The 18,631-nt window shown below is 39.0% G+C and overlaps 1 protein-coding gene across 1 annotated transcript in view; it reads left to right on the forward strand.

Moving 5' to 3' along the window:
* The window catches only part of rap1ab (RAP1A, member of RAS oncogene family b), a 104,682-nt gene that overhangs the window by 32,606 nt on the left and 53,445 nt on the right, over positions 1-18,631 (forward strand). The window contains exon 2 of the mRNA XM_084395199.1: positions 6,352-6,440. Coding sequence (XP_084251325.1) covers positions 6,384-6,440 — 57 coding nt within the window. The 5' untranslated portion in view covers positions 6,352-6,383. The remainder of the gene's footprint in view (positions 1-6,351; positions 6,441-18,631) is intronic.

Consider the following 18,631-nt stretch of genomic DNA (forward strand, 5'->3'; position numbering starts at 1 on the left):
CTGGTAGTGGACTGGCTCAAGGTAGTGTGGGGCAGGCGTCGCGGTGCGCTTCATAAGAAGAGAAATATGCTCGTTTTGGATGCATTCCGCGGACACTTGACGAAGCCCGTCAAAACTCAGTTGCGGAAAATGAACGGCGATCTAGTGATCATACCGGGGGGGATGACAAGCCAGCTACAGGTATTGGATGTAGTCGTCAACAAGCCATTCAAGGATAATCTGCACAAGAGGTACACTGAGTGGCTCCTGTCAGGCGATCACTCACTGACGCCTACTGGAAAACTTCAGAAGCCAACAGTGCATCTGCTCTGTACTTGGATCCTCCAAGCATGGGATGCCATAAGCCAGGAGAGCATCATTCATGGATTTAAGAAATGCTGCATATCAAATGCCCTTGATGGGAGCGATTATGACATTCTGTGGGAGGGGCTCGTGGAACATCATGATAGTGATGACAGTGAGAGTGAGCATAGCGAGGCAGGGAATCTCTGTGAGGAATAGGCCTAGTTTAATGTGCAGCATAAAGGCCCATTTGCACTGCTGTTCTTATTGCAACCCCACAGTTTGGTTTGTTTCAAGACTTTAAAGGTGCCCTAGAATTTGAAATTGAATTTATCTTGGCATAGTTAAATAACAAGAGTTCAGTACATGGACATGACATACAGTGAGTCTCAAACACCATTGTTTTCTCCTCCTTATTTAAATCTCGGTTTTGAAAAACACCCCTGAAAAATAGGCGAATCTCCACATAACACCGACTGTGTTATGCGAAACAGTCGGGATCATTAATATGTACGCCTCCAAAAATTTGCAAATGCCAGCCCATGTTCAAGGCCAGGCGGAACTGCGCAGACGAATCATCGTCCGAATCATTTTTCTTCGAGTGACATCATGGCTTGCAAACGAGCGAAGCATGGCAGTGTTTGGATGTACAAACGAACACAAAGGTTTTTTTTTTTTTTGTTCCTTCATCCGAGCCTCTGAAGAACCAGTGGGTTATGTGAATGTCTGATGTGTAATTGTTCAAGTTCAGACAGATAATCTTTCTCTCAAAGTCGTTCAATACTGTTTATGCATCAGTAAATCAAGCCAGTGACTAAACGATCAACTTCACGTCGTTTCTCTTAGTAGGATGAAAATAATCTTACTTAAAGGGTTAGTTCACCCAAAAATGAAAATTCTGTCAGTAATTACTCACCCTCATGTTGTTCCAACCATGTAAGTCTTTCGTTCATCTTCGGAACACAAATTAAGATATTTTTTATGAAATCTGACAGAATTTTGACTCCTCCATAGGCTTCCAGTGTGACCGAAACTCACCGGCCCAGAATAGTTATTAAAACATCGTTAAAATAGTCCAAGTAACTACAGTGGCACTACATTAAGTTTATCATGCGACGAGAATACTTTTTGTGCGCAAAAACAAACAAAAATAACGACTTTATTCCACTTTTCATTTCCTTCTCTCTGGGCCTCGTAGTGTGTTTGCGCTGCGCGTCTGTGTTGCACGTCATCACGCAAAACACACATGACTGGCGTCGGCCAATAGTGAGCCTACGTGGTGACGTGTAACACAGACGCGCTGCGCAAAAACACTACGCAAACCAACTAGACATCCAGAGAGAAGGAAATGAATAGTGCAATAAAGTCGTTATTTTTGTTTGTTTTTGCGCACAAAAAGTATTCTCGTCGCTTGATATACTTAAGATTGAGCCACTGGAGTCACTTGGACTATATTAACGATCTCTTTAATAACTTTTCTGGGCCAGCAAGTTTCGGTCACACTGGAAGCCTATGGAGGAGTGAGACAACTCTCAGATTTCATCAAAAATATCTTAATTTGTGTTCCGAAGATGAACGAAGGTCTTACGCGGTTGGAACAACATGAGGGTGAGTAATTACTGACAGAATTTTAATTTTTGGGTGAACTAACCCTTTAAACTGTGATTAATATACAGATAGCGATCAAAGAACGATCCCTTTCCAGTCGCCCAAGCTGTCAATCACACAGCGAGAGTTTATCTGGACACTTGCCAAAACTCGTTATGAAATCAATGACGCTGTAACTCTGCACAACGAAGCTCGTTGCGTACATCATGTTTGCATTGGTGAAATCATTAGTGAGAGTGCAGAAACTGCATTGCAATGATAAGATCTTCATTCACGTGATCAACAGGCTTACACTGGAGTCTCACAGCAGCCAATCACAGCAGTGCGCGTTTACACTGACGTCTCACAGCAGACACGCCCCTTCAAACAGAGTGTTCAAATCAAAGGCTAAAATCAGGCTAGGAAAAATGCCTTTTATTTCTAAATTATAACAAATTTTGATCTAAAAAACATACTAACATTATAAGGGCACCCCAGGAAACATTCTAAAATAATAAAATAATCCATGCAAGGGCACCTTTAATGTCAGATGTGTTTGATTAAAAGCAGATGGTTATTTTCTATCTATCTTCACAGTACCACAATTACATACATATATAGGCCTACATAATTGCATTTTTGTGAAAAGGTTATTCATTTTTGTCACTCCATTCATTCATTCATTCATTCATTCATTCATTCATTCATTCATTTCTGAACTCATTGACAGAGTGCACTTTATTTTGTGACAAATTAATCCAAATATTTAAAGAATGGTGTTAAAATGTTTAAAAACTGAAAATAGAATTTTCAAATAAAATAATTTTCTGTTGAAAACCAGATTTTTTTCCACAAAAATCTATTTTTTCCCCCAAAAGTCTGGAAAATGGGGGGGTCGTCTTATATTCGGGTATATACGGCAGGGTTCCAGACTGCGACCATTCTTTGAGAATGTGCGAGTTAAAATTTTATGTGGTCGCATTTGTGCGAGTGCATGGTCATGTACTAATCAGTTAAATTCACGCATGCGCAACAGAACGCTGCTGTATCAGCAGCTGCTGCAGTCCGTAACTTATGTTCAAAATCTCTACTGTACGCCTATAATAAGTGTTAATAAATTCTGACTATTTTATCCCGGGGTCGGCTCGGCTGCGGCACTTGCAGTTTATTTATTAAAGAACGTACAGGAATTCAGGAATTGCAAGCCAACGAGCCAGCAGCCAGACACAACTGATGACGAGAGCACAGGTGCGGACAGGGAGGCAGGAACCAAGTGAGCAAAGGAATATGACAAATACATATTGTTTATGTTTGATTATACAAACATTAGGGCTGTCAAAATTAACACGTTAACGCATGCGATTCATTTTTTCAGTTAAACGCGTTTAAAATATTTAATGCAATAATGCAGCATCAGATTTTTTCTTTCATCCATTGGCTGCTCTATAGTATTTTATCACGCTATCATTCATTCAAGTGCTAATAAACAATTCAAATGCAGAAATAAGAACTTAAATCTGTACTGGCGGCGCGCTGTCTGTAAATCTCCTCTATGTGATACACACAACACACACACACACACACACACACACACACACACACACACACACACACACACACAGGACTCATGCGCACAGAATGCCGCTTCAGACAGCGCGCAGCCGCATTGAGTTCTCTTTCACGCTTGAACGGACAAAAACACACAAAAGTATGCCAAAATGTTCACTTTGTCGAGTATCCTTGTAAGCACAGAATTAAATTAAAGTGTTAAATGAACGCAAAGAGTTGTGACAACATCGGATGCTTGTCAGATCCGCATTGTATGCAATGCATCAGATCTTAAAGCGACAGCAGCCTAATAAACCCGCTTCTGTGATACATTAATGTAAAAAAATCAAATCAAAGAAAAGTCAGAGAAAATTACAGTGAAGACTGAGGTGTTTGATAACTTTATTCAATTTATGTATATTTCCTACCTAATAGATCAAATATTTAAAATATACTTTGTTGTTTCTACATTCATTTGGAGATTAAATGTGTAATTACAATATAAAAATATATTAAAAACATTAATGTTAAGTGTGATTAATCGTGAATAGGCTAGTTAATTGTTTTAATCGATTGACAGTACTAAATAAAATACAATCAAACATTAAAAAAACATACGTTGTGTTTTTTTGTATAGTTATTTTTAATGGTTTTCATTTAAAAGATTTAAATATTTTGCCAACATGTGTCACTTGTGTCTTGTCACTTTCAGTCTTTTTACATCCGTGCAAAACTAGGGTACGCAGATTAGGACAACTAATCATCAGCATGCATTGATTAATTCCATGTTGTAAAAAAACAAAACAATTTGGTGCGACCAAATCATGTGAAAGTCGACCAACTTCGGTCCGAAAGTCGACCAAAATCGACCAACTGAGAAAGTTGGTAGCACCAGTGCAACCAGTGGAAAAGTTAGTCTGGAGCCCTGATACGGTATATGGAGAAGAGGAGGGGTCCAAAAACTGAACCCTGAGGAACCCTGGTGGTCAGTTGATGTGCCTCCCCTCTTCAGGCAACCCTGAAAGACCTGTGACATGGGATTCAAACCAGTGAAGTGGAAGTACTGTTAGGGCTGAACGATTAATCGCACTTTCCATGTAATCGCACTTAAATCGAGATGGCTTATCGCGATTTTAAAATCGCAAAGGCTGCAATTAATTTAAAAAATGTTATGCGCAGTTTGTCATTGATGTACGGCTCTGTAAACGCTGCTAACACTGAAAGCACTGTGAGTTTGAGTCACTTATAACGTGCATTTGAAAAAACAACACGCGTCAAACATCTTTCCAAAACATGAGAAGCATTTATGAACCTCGTCCAACAACAGACAACATTTAATTACATGCATTTACTCCAAACTCACTTCATAACAACAGCTGAGCTCCTCCTTCTGTGAGATGATGTGCCTTCTTACACAGAATAAGGCAGTCGTGTATTTATAAGTCATGTTTAATCAAAGCGTTTCAATCTTCTGTTTATTCAGCTACAGCGATAGAGATTTCCTGGAATGATGCGCATTATTGTACTTCTGCGGCGGGGCATATTTAGCGTGTTTGCGTGAGAGCGCCCTCTGGCGTTCAAATGGGGCAGTATTTACAACCAATCAGCCGCACTCCACTGACAAGCTGCGCATAAAATAATCGCAAATCGCGTGCGGTTTTGTTGCGATTAATCGTTCAGCCCTAGTTACTGTGATGCCCAGTGATGAGAGGGTGGACAGAAGGATCTGATGATTCACAAAGTCAGGAGATAGATCCAGGAGAATGAGAACTGAAAATTTGGGATCGGCTTTCACCATCTATAGGGCTTCAGTGACCGACAGTGTTGCAGTCTCGGTTGAATGGCCGTTCTTAAAGGGGTAGTATAATGCCCTTTTCACAAGATGTAAAATAAGTCTCTGATGTCCCCAGAGTGTCCCCAGTATGTTTTAGCTCCAAAATACCCCACAGATATTTTTATATAGCATGTTAAAATTGTCACTTTTTGAGGGTGAGCAAAAACGCACCGTTTTTGTGTCTGTCCCTTTAAATGCAAATGAGCTGCTGCTCGTGGCACAGAGGGTGGAGCTTCAACAGCTTGTGTCCTTTTACCTCACACAGACATGCACTGAAAATTTCAAAAACCTTTAGCCTTTTATGTTCAAACCAGAGTCAGACAATGATCTTGACTCAAGAAGAAGTGACAACATGTAGAATGCAACAGGACATTTCTGAATAGTTAGTTGATGAATTTATGTAGCTTATGTGTAGTTATCTTCTAGTCAATGATTAGCATTCTGTCATGATAATCTATAAGTCACGTTCCTGGGGCCGAGGTTTATGTAAATTTTAGGGTTAGTGATGTCACTAACCCGGGAGGAATGTCGTGTATTTCCTACCAGCCGTTTGTTATAGTCCTTAAAAAGCTATTTCTTTAAAAGAAAATATCTCCCTTTGCTTTGAACTTTGAGCGTTGTAACTTTGCAGATGTTTATGCTCAAACAGCAACATTACACACTAACTAAAGTTAGAAAAGTGAAATCATCATAAAACCAGATTGGTTTGAATCCAGGTGGTTGTTCTGTGAGAGGAAAGATGATATCTGGTTGAAAAGAACTCATTCAAGTGTTTAATATTTCAAGTGGTTTATATTTTTATTTTTGCATTCCATGAAAAAAGTCTGGCGAGTAGAATAAATCATTTATCCAAATTAGTGTGGGCCTGCTGATATTAAATAGTTAAATCCATATAGGCCCAGATGCTTAGCAGTTCTCAGTCCTGGCTCCAGACTGCACACTTCCATTTAGAACCCACAGCTGCTTTGTGTGTAAGAAGCCGCGCTTGTATTATCCCCCACCCATGGTCTGCGATCCAGGGTGCTTTCTACCCCACACACAAACTACCATATATCCATATGCAGTGACCTACTCATTCTCTTCTCTTATCTTGTTTTTAGAGCACTGAGGAGTCTGGTGAAGAGACCCTGCCATGCGTGAATACAAGCTTGTGGTCTTGGGCTCTGGTGGAGTGGGCAAGTCAGCCCTGGTAAGTGCAGTATACAATATCTTCCTCACCAAACCTCAGAGCAGCTAGACTCCAGTGCTCGGCCAAGCAATGATGTGATCCACAGTAATTATCAGTAGTAGATGGCTGCATCCCAAATGGCTTTGGATTTCTTTGATTGGATGTGCTGTCTTTTGCCATTTAGTTCCACAGCTGTAAAAGCCTATTGACCTGCCGATACCGATTTTAACCGATTTCATTTTTTCTAACCACTTTACAGCACCACAAATATTTATTTTCTATCTTGTCTTTAATAGAACATTTTGCAAAGAACATAGGAAAAAATTTGAACAGATAATCGCTATAAAATGGAACTATATAAATTACTCCTGGCGTGGGAAATTGAAAGTAGGGCTGCAACGATTCATCGAGTTACTCGATTTACTCGATTACAAAAATTCCTCGAGGCAAAAACTCTGCCTCGAAGCCTCGTTAAATTCCTATGACGCGCACTATACGCGCTAGTGTTGTCACGATACCAAAATTATTGTTTCGATACCGATACCAAGTCAAGTATTGCGATTTCGATACTTTTTCGATACTTTTCCTGAAAAGGGAGAAACACTCTCATATATCATTGCTGTGCTTTATTTTAAAACCGGGACAACATTCTAATCATATAACACACTAATAAATGTACATATGAACAGCAGATATATTAAACATTTGAACAAAATATGAAATATCAAAATATAAAAAAATAATTAGAGCAATGACATTCAAGGTCATTTTTTAAAATAAATTTAGCAGCATTTTCTCATTTATCATAAGAAACATAAGAGCTTTATCTTGATTCTGAACTTTGAATACAAATATGAACAGCGATTATATTAAACAATGTTTAATATTGGTAACATATGATAAGCCTCATTGGTGATATATTTGACATGTGGGGAGAGAGTTGTGGAATATAGCAGCAAAGACAACGTCGGCAGTGTTGACGGCAAAATAGGCTACAGAATAATTCGTTCTGTATTGAGAAGTGCAATATTTGAAAATCGATTATATTTTTTAAAATTACATTTATATTGTATTTATGTCAAAACTTTCAAACATCAAAATGTCATTTATTAATATGTATTCGTGTCAAAATGACATAGAAACATCTTTTCCTATTCTATTTTGCCTGGGAAGGCTTCCAACACGCGAAAAATAGGCGTCGGTTCTATTTATAGCATGCACGCATTTTCCGCGCGTCTCGAGCTGCGCCCAGACGCGTGTGTCACCCAGGTAGTTAACATGGGAGCCGAAATAAAAACGGACACGACACGCAGCCAGTGTGTCGCCGGCCTTACAAATCTGGAACGCGGTCATTCTTAGTAGTATGGATACTAATAAATTAAGGAATCGTGACTTTTTTAATTTCCGATTTACTTTTGAAGTATTGGTGCACCGTGCAACAGAGCAAGGTAGGCAACTTACTTCCATATGTCACTCCTCGCGTCATCAAGTCGTGGACCACTTGTGCTCGCACATGCAGCCATCTCGCTGTAGTGTTTTGTCACATCATGACACTGACAGCGGCAAGTTCTTTGCTGCGTGCGTCAGGAAAAAAACACAGACGTCCATAGGGAGGCGTTTTTTTTTTTTTTTTTTTAAGTATCGATACTGATAAATTTAGGTATCGCGACGTTTTTAATTTCCGAGTATCGCGATACTTTTGAAGTATCGATACACCGTGCAACACTAATACGCGCAGGGATCTGATTTCACACGGACCGTTGTTCAGTGTTCAGGAAGCATAATAGCGCGTGATACATTTTGAATTTAGTTGGCGCGATGGCGGAGAGTAAAGATGTCGATAAAGTTTGGGATCGCTTCCTTCCAGCGTCGCTGAAACAAGGTAACGATTCTGTCCCCCGCATTTTTTTTAACCCAGCGCCAACATTTCCGCCCGTGCCGAAGCCTATACATTGATGTTCGCTGATTTTAATCCCATACTGTATTTGTAGTGATGTCGTGATGCGGTTTGACTAGATATGATGTTTAGCTTTGATGTTTTAAAGTAGTAAATGTATTCATGTTCAACTGCAAGAGAGTATAGCCTAAAAAAGAACCCCTTCACACACACACACACACACACACACACGCACCCTCGTCTCTCTCACGCGCCAGTCAGACCAATTGCGGCAATGCATCACATATGCTCAAACTTTTATGTAGCCACGCAACAATAATTTCAGCATGCATTCACTGTATACACCGGGACGTGATGGAGGAACAAATATTGCATTGCAGTCTTTGCGAGACCTTGTTTGTCACGTCTGCCAAATAGTTACAGACAACAACAAAAAATGAAACTCCCCAGCCTGCTTCTCCAAATCCACTCGTACTTTTGGGGAAGACATAATCGGCTACCAAAGTAATTGAGCATAGAACATTTTCAATTAACAAAAAATAATACTACAAAACGTGCTAATATACTTCAACTAGCCTAAGTTAGAAACAAAATGCTGTTCTTTTTAACATATTTGCAATAAAACATTCCCCTTTTTAAAGCTACACTTATTTTTTTATAAATTGTATACATTGTGTACCTGTTTGGCTTGATATTTTATATTAATTTAATTTATTTTTGTTCTCCGGTGGGTAATTTGCAGAAGGTGCAATCCTTTTTTTGTAATGTTGTATTAAGAAGACAAAACTAAGGCCAAATGGCCTTTACTATTTAAGTTTGTATTCATAGTTTTACATGTTATACATGTTTTACAGTATAAAGTTGACTTAACTGTATTGTTATATAATTGTTGGCACTGGCACTTATAAACACTAAATGGGTAAAAAGTACAATAAATAGGCTTAGTTTTGAAGCCAAATGTTGGAATTGGAATAAATAGCTCTGTTTTTTTTTTTTTTTTAGAAATAAAAGCCAAATGCTTGATTATTTTACAGCCACATCATTTTCGTTATGCATTATTTGTTTTGGTTGTTTAAAAACACACTAATTTTTTTATCCGATTACTCGATTAATCGATCGATAAAGTGCTAGATTAATCGATTACAAAAAGAATCGATAGCTGCAGCCCTAATTGAAAGTTAATTCAAATTAAACTAAAAGAAAGCTTATACTGTATATTCTGACTAGTTGACTCATTTTTTTATTTTATAAAACACCATATAGTACTTTTACCCAAACTGAATAATAAAAACAAGTTTAAATGGGCAAATTTTCTATAAATATAATTTTCTCCAGTTCTTGTTAAAGACATGCAAATTCTGTGCATTTTGGGCACTTTTTGTGTGAAATTATACTTATTTTGTCATCAAAAGTGTGCTTTCACTTTAATTGAGAGTGAGCAGCAGCAAAAATAGACTTGCCACCGAAACCCGCACTTCACTGCTGCTCACGCGCTGCTCCTGCTCGCGGTGTGAATGCACTCATTGATTAACATCCACGCCCCAAAAAATACGCGCTGCTCATGCGCCGCTCACGCTTGCGGTGTGAAACAGCCGTAATTTACGAGGTTTCCTATTGCGTTCCATTTGCATGTGTGATGCTGATGTTGCGCGATGTTAATCATGCCGGGTGCACTTGACCGGCATAAAATCGGCATATGTCAGACTAACCGGCCGGTCATAGCCGATCACGTGAAAATCGGCCAATTACGGTCACCAGCCGATCAATCGGTGCATCTCTAATCATGATGAGATCATCCTTTACAATACTTGAACCATGACGAACCAGTCCTAATCATTACAGTATGCAAGTTCAGTTTCTCAACTTAATTTTTTTCTAGGGGTGTACCCTAATATTTGACTAAATGTTAGTTGATGAGAAGAGACTCAAGGCTTAGTCCAAAATTGAATTAGTCGGTTTGTCGCAGAAATAAACTGCACAGGAATTGGCAGTCATGCAGTCCATGCCGGATAGATCATTACCACGGCTGGTCCATGTGGTAATTATGTGGGGCAGGAAATCCAAATGTCGCCTTTCATTCATCAACCTCAAACATGGATTATCATTTGAAACATCTTAGTAGCCTAATGTTAGCCACTTTACATGGCTGCTCGCAATATTACTGTATACTAAGTGCATTGTATCACATGATTAATTTATATGTTAGCACATATTTACACATTTACATTTAGTCATTTAGCAGACGCTTTTGTCCAAAGCGACTTACAAATTAGGACCAAATTAAGCGAGTCATCGTGAACAGGAAAAAACACAGCAAGAAGTGCTCAAAATACAAAGTGCAGACATTGCTCAGAGTAGCATAAGCCAAATAAGTGAGGTTTGCAGTGCAAACCGGCATTATCGAGTGGTCTTTGTAATTTGGTCAGACAGGGGGACAGAGGAGGAGAGAAGGATATTGGCTGTGGGAGAGGTTGGTCTGGGTTCCTGTGTGTGTGGAGCTGAGAACTGACTGCTTATAATTGTTTTGTCGGTGAAGAAGTTAGCAAAATCTGGCCTAGAGGAGAGAGGGCAGATATTGTCTAAAGATGATGTTAAAATTGAGCAAAAGGTATCCGTTGCGGTATTCACATCCAGAGATGAGAATTGTAAGGGAAGAGAAGATGACACAACAGAGGAAAGATGGGAGGGAGAAAGTGAGCACAGGTTTCGTCTGAAAGTAACTGGTACAGGGGTTGGTGGTGCACGGGTAGGGAGTTGTAGATTGAAAGTAATGAGGAAATGATCTGTAACGTGGAGAGGTTTCACCAAAATGTTGTCTGTGATGCAGTTGCGTGTGTAAACCAGGTCCAGTTGGTTGCCTGATTTGTGAGTACCTGTGGTGATGAGCCGTTAGAGATCAAATGAGGCTAGGAGAGAGATGAAGTCTGTTGCATACGGCTTCTCCAGATGACTGTTGAAGTCACCAAAGACTACAAGTGGGGTGCCATCCTCAGGGAAAGAGGACAGCAGCACATCCAGCTCCTCTACAAAGCTTCCCAGTTGACCTGGGGGGCGATATATGATTACAATATGGATCTTAATGGGAGTTGTAAGTGTAATGGCATGATATTCTAATGAGTTGTTATTGCATAGAGAAGAGAGAGTTGAGTATTTCCAATTGTTAGAAATGAGAAGACCTGTATCCCCACCCCTCCCAGACTGGCGAGAGAAAGAGAAGTTGTTAGAGAGAGCAGCAGGGGTTGCTGAGTCTTCTGGACGAGTCCATGTCTCAGTCAAGCCCAAGATACTAAGAGTAGAATGAGATGCAAAGGCTGGAATAAAGTCAGCTTTATTGACTGCTGACTGACAATTCCATAGACCCACAGAAAGAGAGAGAGGTGTGTGTGAGGATGAGAAAATGGGACGCAGATAAGCAGTATTGTGCTGCCTTCTGTGCGTGATTAAATAGCGTTGTCGAGAGACTACAGGAATGTATTGAAAGCACCTGTTGAGTAAGAGTAAATAAGATAAAGTGGGATCAAACATAAATATAGCTGCGAGCAGCGATTGCGGGCCCAAGCCGGTGGCACCACCACCCTGGTGCCTTTAGTTACACTTTAACCGGTGGTAAAATATTCCTCACCGTCACATACCCTGGTATATTTTTATATAGATACAATAGGCCTACCTGACTTTGAACACAAGAGGGCAGTATAGCACTATGAATGACATAATTTATTTATTTTTTGGACTAAAAAAACATTCTGGATGTTTTTAAACTTAAACAATTATTAACCCTCTGATGGTTTACGGGGTCTTTTGGGACCCCAAATGACTTTTACTAAAATTAAAAAAAATGTTCCCTTTGTCCAAATGGTATGAAACCTTCTACGGCTCTCAACACTTTCTAGATCTACAAAAAAATAAATAAATTGGAATGATATCTGTTTTTATGTTAGCGTGACAAAAATTGTGACACTCGTGGTCTTCGGGGTCTCTGGAGACCCCGCAATCAAAATAGACAAAATTCATCATCAAAATCAGAAACAACGCAGAACACATCGACAGAAATGGCACAAATAAAGTGGCACACTTCCACCAATGCAAAAAACATCCACAATGCTAAATTATATTGCTCACAACACGTGTGTACACACACACACACACACATATAGAGGAATACATTTTTGAGACTATAAAAACTGTTCTCTTATCATTTGTAAAATAAAATCATCCAAAATGCAGTACCACCACAAAAATAAATTGGTGACACTGACACATTGAAAATGTGCACACACACACATTTGTAAGGCTATAATTTGTCAAATAAAATCATCCAAAATGCAGAACCAACACAAATATAAAGTGGTGACACTGACACCGACAATGTGTACACACACACACACACACACACACACACAGGAACATTTGTAAGGCTATAATTTGTCAAATAAAATTATCCAAAATGCAGTACCACCACAAAAATAAATTGGTGACACTGACAGATTGAAAATGTAAACACACACACATACACGCATACACACACACAGGAACATTTGTAAGGCAAATTATATTTGTCAAATAAAATCATCCAAAATGCAGAACCACTACAAATATAAACTGGTGTGGTGACACTGGCACATCGACAATGTGTACTCACACACTCTCTCTCTCTCTTTATCTCTCAGACACACACACACACACACACACACACACACACACACACACACACACAATTGTGTGTGTCTAGAATCTAGAATTAGATTAAAAATAAATGATTGAAATAAATGATAAAATCTTAAGACTCCAACATTTCTCTTGGGGGCAGTCATGGCCTAGTGGTTAGGGAGTTGGACTGGTAACCCAAAGGTTGCTGGTTCGATTCCAGAACCGGTGGGAAATGACTGAGGTGCCCTTGAGCAAGGCACCTAACCCCTAATCGCTCCCCGGGCGCCACACAAAGGCTGCCCGCTGCTCTGGGTATGTGTATCCACGTTTGCAGTGTGTGTGTGTTAACTACTCACTACTCTGCTCCTAATGTGTGTGCATTAACTTGGATGGGTTAAATGCAGAGGTCAAATTCCAAGTATGGGTTACCATACTTGGCCGTCACTTTCACTTTCACTTTCACTTTGTAACATTTTGTTCAGGTTTGGTTCTAATCATAATGTAACATTATTGAAAAACTGGGTTTTTTTGGTACAAAAAAATGCTAAACTTTTACAAAAATATTTTATTTTTGTTATAATTGTGAATTTATAATATTTAGATATGAATCCAACTGAATCCAACTTGTGAAAAGATATCTTTCAGGTAGTCTAATAGCAAATAGCATATACTGGAGCTCTATAGCCATCTAGTGGTTAAAATTATTATTTTTTATTTTAAAACTGCATTTTCCAAAAAATGGGCAAAAATGTTACATTAAACCATTTAAAATTATCCATGTTATCCCCATGAATGAAAGTTAGAAATCTGGGTCTTTTATAAAGTGAATTTTACATCAAATGCTGTTTTTTTGTAAAAAGGCTATTTAAATATTTATTTATTTATTTATTTATTTATAGAAATTTAAAAAATATCATAAATTCTCCAAAAACTGCACAAATGTTGAGTAAAAACATTAACAAACAGAATAAAATTACATTTGTAAAAAAAAAAAAAACTATTATCTTGTTACAAAATTAAATGTTATTGTCTGGGGTCTCTAGAGACCCAAAAAAACTCAAGTGTAGACATAAATAAAGACCATCAGAGGGTTAAATTGAAAAAAAAAAAAGAATAAAATGGGTTTAGTTCTGATATTTGTATAATTTTATATAGAAATAAATGGTGTATAATTACATTTTTAGAAGATAGGAGGTTTTTAGTGTTTCCTTTTTTGACATTACTTTAATCCCTCGCCATAGCAAAACCGTTTGCGATTATTTATTATCTGTTTACAATTTAGCATCTTTAATGTATTTTCATCATGTTGAAAAAGTTTGGTGGGAATAAAATAAACCACTTAAGAGGAGTGGGTAAAAATTCAGAGGCTGATTTTGCAAAGAAATCCACATTCAAACCAAAATACCGTAAATCCTCTAAAAGTGGCCTGTATTCCATTAGTGGCCGGGTCTCTAACATTGGCCGGTCTCGCTGTTGGCGGAGGTAAATAAAGGCCGGTCTCTAATAGTGGCCGGGGCTATTATTAGATACAACGTTTTTCTGGGCAGGCCACAACATTATGCTTGTGATAGTAACATGCAAATACCACAGGGGGGCAATGTTTGCTAATGAATCCAAGCCATAGCTATGGTAGCCTGGTCATGTCAATCACTTCGCTCTTGACTCGCACGTGAGAATTCAGTCACCGGTAGGCTAATGTTGTTTACCATGGCAGCTGCGGAGCCAAAGAGGATTTTTGGCGAAAATCTTTTTTTTAACCCCCTGGGATCGACAATCGCACTGGCGCGATAGGCTCGCTTTTTTTCTTAAGTGCAAACGAGTTTCAAAATACTCTGTTGACTTTGATCTCTTAATTACGGAGAGCGCGCGTTATTCAAACGCAAATAATCTGAGGCGATCCACGCAAACCTGAACACCCACAATCAGCTGGATAACACACATCTATCTAAGTAATAATAATCCTGTAAAATTTACCTCAGAAGTGCTTGGAAGTATTATTTCGAGGAGCAACGGATCCAGCTGAGAAATAGGTCAGTTCTATTTGCTTTGTTCTAATCGCAATAGTGTCTGTAAGTTACACGCAAAAAGACACGCGTTTCTAGTGTGTGAATGAATGAATGAAATCAATGAATGCACAGATGCGTGCTGTTGTGGAGCTAACGTTACTACTGCTGGAACAAATACTGTTTCAAAATGAATCATTGCTTTTCACAAAAAATATTATTTATATTATATTTATTTGTTGTTAAAGGGGTGATGAACTGAGAAATCAAAATGTCCTTGAGCTTTTGACATATAAGAGATCATCATACTATAATAATATCCTGTAAGTTTCAGAACTGAAAACTACCTTGTTAGTCCAATAAAAGCTTTTATAGACATCAGGCTCAGCAAACGACTCGTTTTTCAAAGTGGGGAACTATGACGTCAAAGAGGATAAAACACCGCCTCCACAAAAGAAGATCAACGCCTACTTCAACACGGCCTGTTTAGCCCCGCCCACCGATTCGCTCAAACATGCTAAATAACATAGGACGACATGATGATTGCTAAACTGGATCGAGCTACTTCCAAGCAATAAACCAATAAACATGCTGTTTACTAATTGTACAGCGCCTGTTTGTGGAAGAAGACAGTCTGCATAAGCTTCCTTCGGATTCCAGCATGGTTAAACTTTATTAAATCAGTCAATCACAATTTCCCGACACGGATCTGCCAGCAACATGTAAGTAACCATGTGTATTCTAATGCCTGATCTGCGATCAGTGATTTCATTTCTGATGTGTAATTATACAAGTTCAGATATCTTTCTCTTAAAATCGTTCAATACTGTTTATGCATCAGTGACTAAACTTCACATAATTTCTCGTAGTATTATGAAAATAATCTTTTTTAAACTGTTATTAAAATATATACAGAAAGCGATCAAAGAACGATCCCTTTCGCCCAAGCTGTCAATCAAACAGCACAGCGCGAGCCGCGAGAGCTTATCTGGACACTTACCAAACTCGTGATGAAATAATGACACTGTTATACTACACAACGAAGCTCTTACTGTGTATTCACATCGTGTTTACATTGTGATTTGGTGTAAGCATTTGTGAGAGTGCAAAAATTGCGTTGCAATGATAAGATCTTTATTCACGCGATCAACAGACTGTCTGTCATCTGCGCAGTCAAAGCTCATCATGCTGCAACCTTTCATGCGATGTAATAGATTTAAATATAATGCTTTAAACGATACTTTTCACGATTTGTTAATCTCGATAGCTGTAATAGTAAAAACGTAGTAAAAGTTTTCGAGAGAGTTCATGTAATACTAGCTATTTCATATGCAAGCATGTCAGCCAATCACAACAGTGGGCGTTTGCACTGCAGTCTCACATCAGACACGCCCCTTAAAACGGAGCGTTCAAATCTGAGGCTGAAATCAGGCTTGGAAAAATGGCTTTTATTTATAAATTATGACAATTTTTGATGTAAAAATCATACTAACATTATAAGGGCACCCCAGGCAACATTATAAAATAATAAAACAATCCAGTTCATGACCCCTTTAATGTTCTGTATGCATACCATAATGTTATATGGTAACTAACTGTACGTTTTCAATAAATTAACCTAGTATTTTATAGGTTAAAATAGACACAGAATCTCGTTTTTATTCATTCTACTGGTAGTCCGTTTTGCTCAAATACAAATAAAGGCCTGTCTCTAATTATGGCCTCCTTCCAATAAAGGCCTGGGCCGCGATGCGCTTGAGTAAAATAAAGGCCCGGGCCTTTATTAGAGGATTTACGGTATCTGACTTCCTTTTGCTCGGAGCTAATGACTGTAAATTAGAAAATTGTCCGGCTCGATGAGACCAATATGCGTACTGATTTTTGTGACTGTACATAAAATTAACCCCCTCACTTTTGTCAAAAGCATTTTGAAAGTGACAAACTTCCTGCAGCCAGTTGGTGGCGCTATAACTTTGACTCACAATAGTCACATCCATGTGATCGGCCTCTTACAACGAACACACTGCGGAAGTTTCATCAAGATCAGATAATGTATGCAGAAGTTATAACACTTCGTTTTTATCTTTTCTCGCCATAAATTTGTTTCCTCGCCACGGCCAAACCGTTCGAGATATCAAAAATCCGTCCGCAATGTAGCATCCTCAATGTCTTGACTTCATGCTGACCGAGTTTGGAGTCGAGTGGATGAATTCTCTAGGAGGAGTACATCAAATTCCACAGCATGCGTTTTTCAAACAACCCATAATAGCCGACTCCCTGTTGGGCGGAGCTAATAACTTAGAGTGCCGAGTTTCATATTAATTCATGCAAGCGTGTTTGATATATGGACCAAGTTTTCAGAACGTGTTCAAGGGGGCGCTGTTGAGCTCCCCTGCCACGCCCGGGTACCAGCTTCAGCCCGGCCCTGATGGCCGCGGGTTCTGACCTGTGTGCAAAGTTTCAAGAGTTTTTGAGCATGTTAAGGGCCCCAAAAGCCCCTGAAACCTTGAAAAACAAAGATTAAATGGAATAGACAAATCCCCCCCACACACACACACACAGACACACAGAGAGAGAGAGAAAATTCTCCAGAAAATCGTTCATTCAAACCAAAGTATCTGACTTCCTGTTGGTTGGAGCTAATGACTATAAATTAGAAAGTTGTCCGGCTTGATGAGAACAATATACGTACCAAGTTTTGTGATTCTAGGAAACCTAAGCCCCCATTTTTGACTAAAGGTGACGCTTCTGAGCCATTCCACCACGCCCGTTTCTGAAACTTTGCACATGTCTACTGGCTAATAAATGTAATGTGTCTGTCGAGTTTCATCCAATTTCAAGCATGCTAAGAGTCTCAAAAGCATCAAAAAAGAATATTAAAGTTTGATGCGTTGCCATGGCAACAGTATCTAAGAGATCAATAATCCTTTCACAGGTCTACATCTGCCGTGTGTCTACATTATACACATAAAGTTTGAAGCAAATCGGGTAAAAATAAGAGGGTGATTTCAAAGCACATTTACATTTACATTTACATTTATTCATTTAGCTGACGCTTTTATCCAAAGCGACTTACAATTGCTATATATGTCAGAGGTCGCACGCCTCTGGAGCAACTAGGGGTTAAGTGTCTTGCTCAGGGACACATTGGTGTCTCACAGTGGATTCGAACCCGGGTCTCTCACACCAAAGGCATGTGTCTTATCCATTGCGCCACCACCACCACCACATTTTGAAAGTGGCAAACTTCCTGCTGCCAGTTGGTGGCGCTATAACTTTGACTCACAATAGTCACAACCATGTGATCGGCCTCTTACAACGAACACACTGCGGAAGTTTCATCAAGATCAGTTAATATATGCAGAAGTTATAACACACTTCCTGTGTCCCATTATTCGCCATAAATTCGTTTCCTCGCCACGGCCAAACCGTTCGAGATATCAAAAATCTGTTCGCAAGAATTCATCCTCAATGTCTTGACTTCATTCACACCGAGTTTGGTGGCGATCGGATGAATTCCCTAGGAGGAGTATTTCACATTCCATTGTATGCGATTTCCAAACAACGTATAATAACCGACTTCCTGTTGGGCTTTTGTAAAACTTAGAGCACGAAAGTTGTTCGGCCCGATGAGATCTATATGTGTACTGAGTTTCATATTATTA

This window comes from Rutilus rutilus, assembly GCF_951802725.1.
Source record: "Rutilus rutilus genome assembly, chromosome: 22".
Taxonomy (NCBI): Eukaryota; Metazoa; Chordata; class Actinopteri; order Cypriniformes; family Leuciscidae; genus Rutilus; species Rutilus rutilus.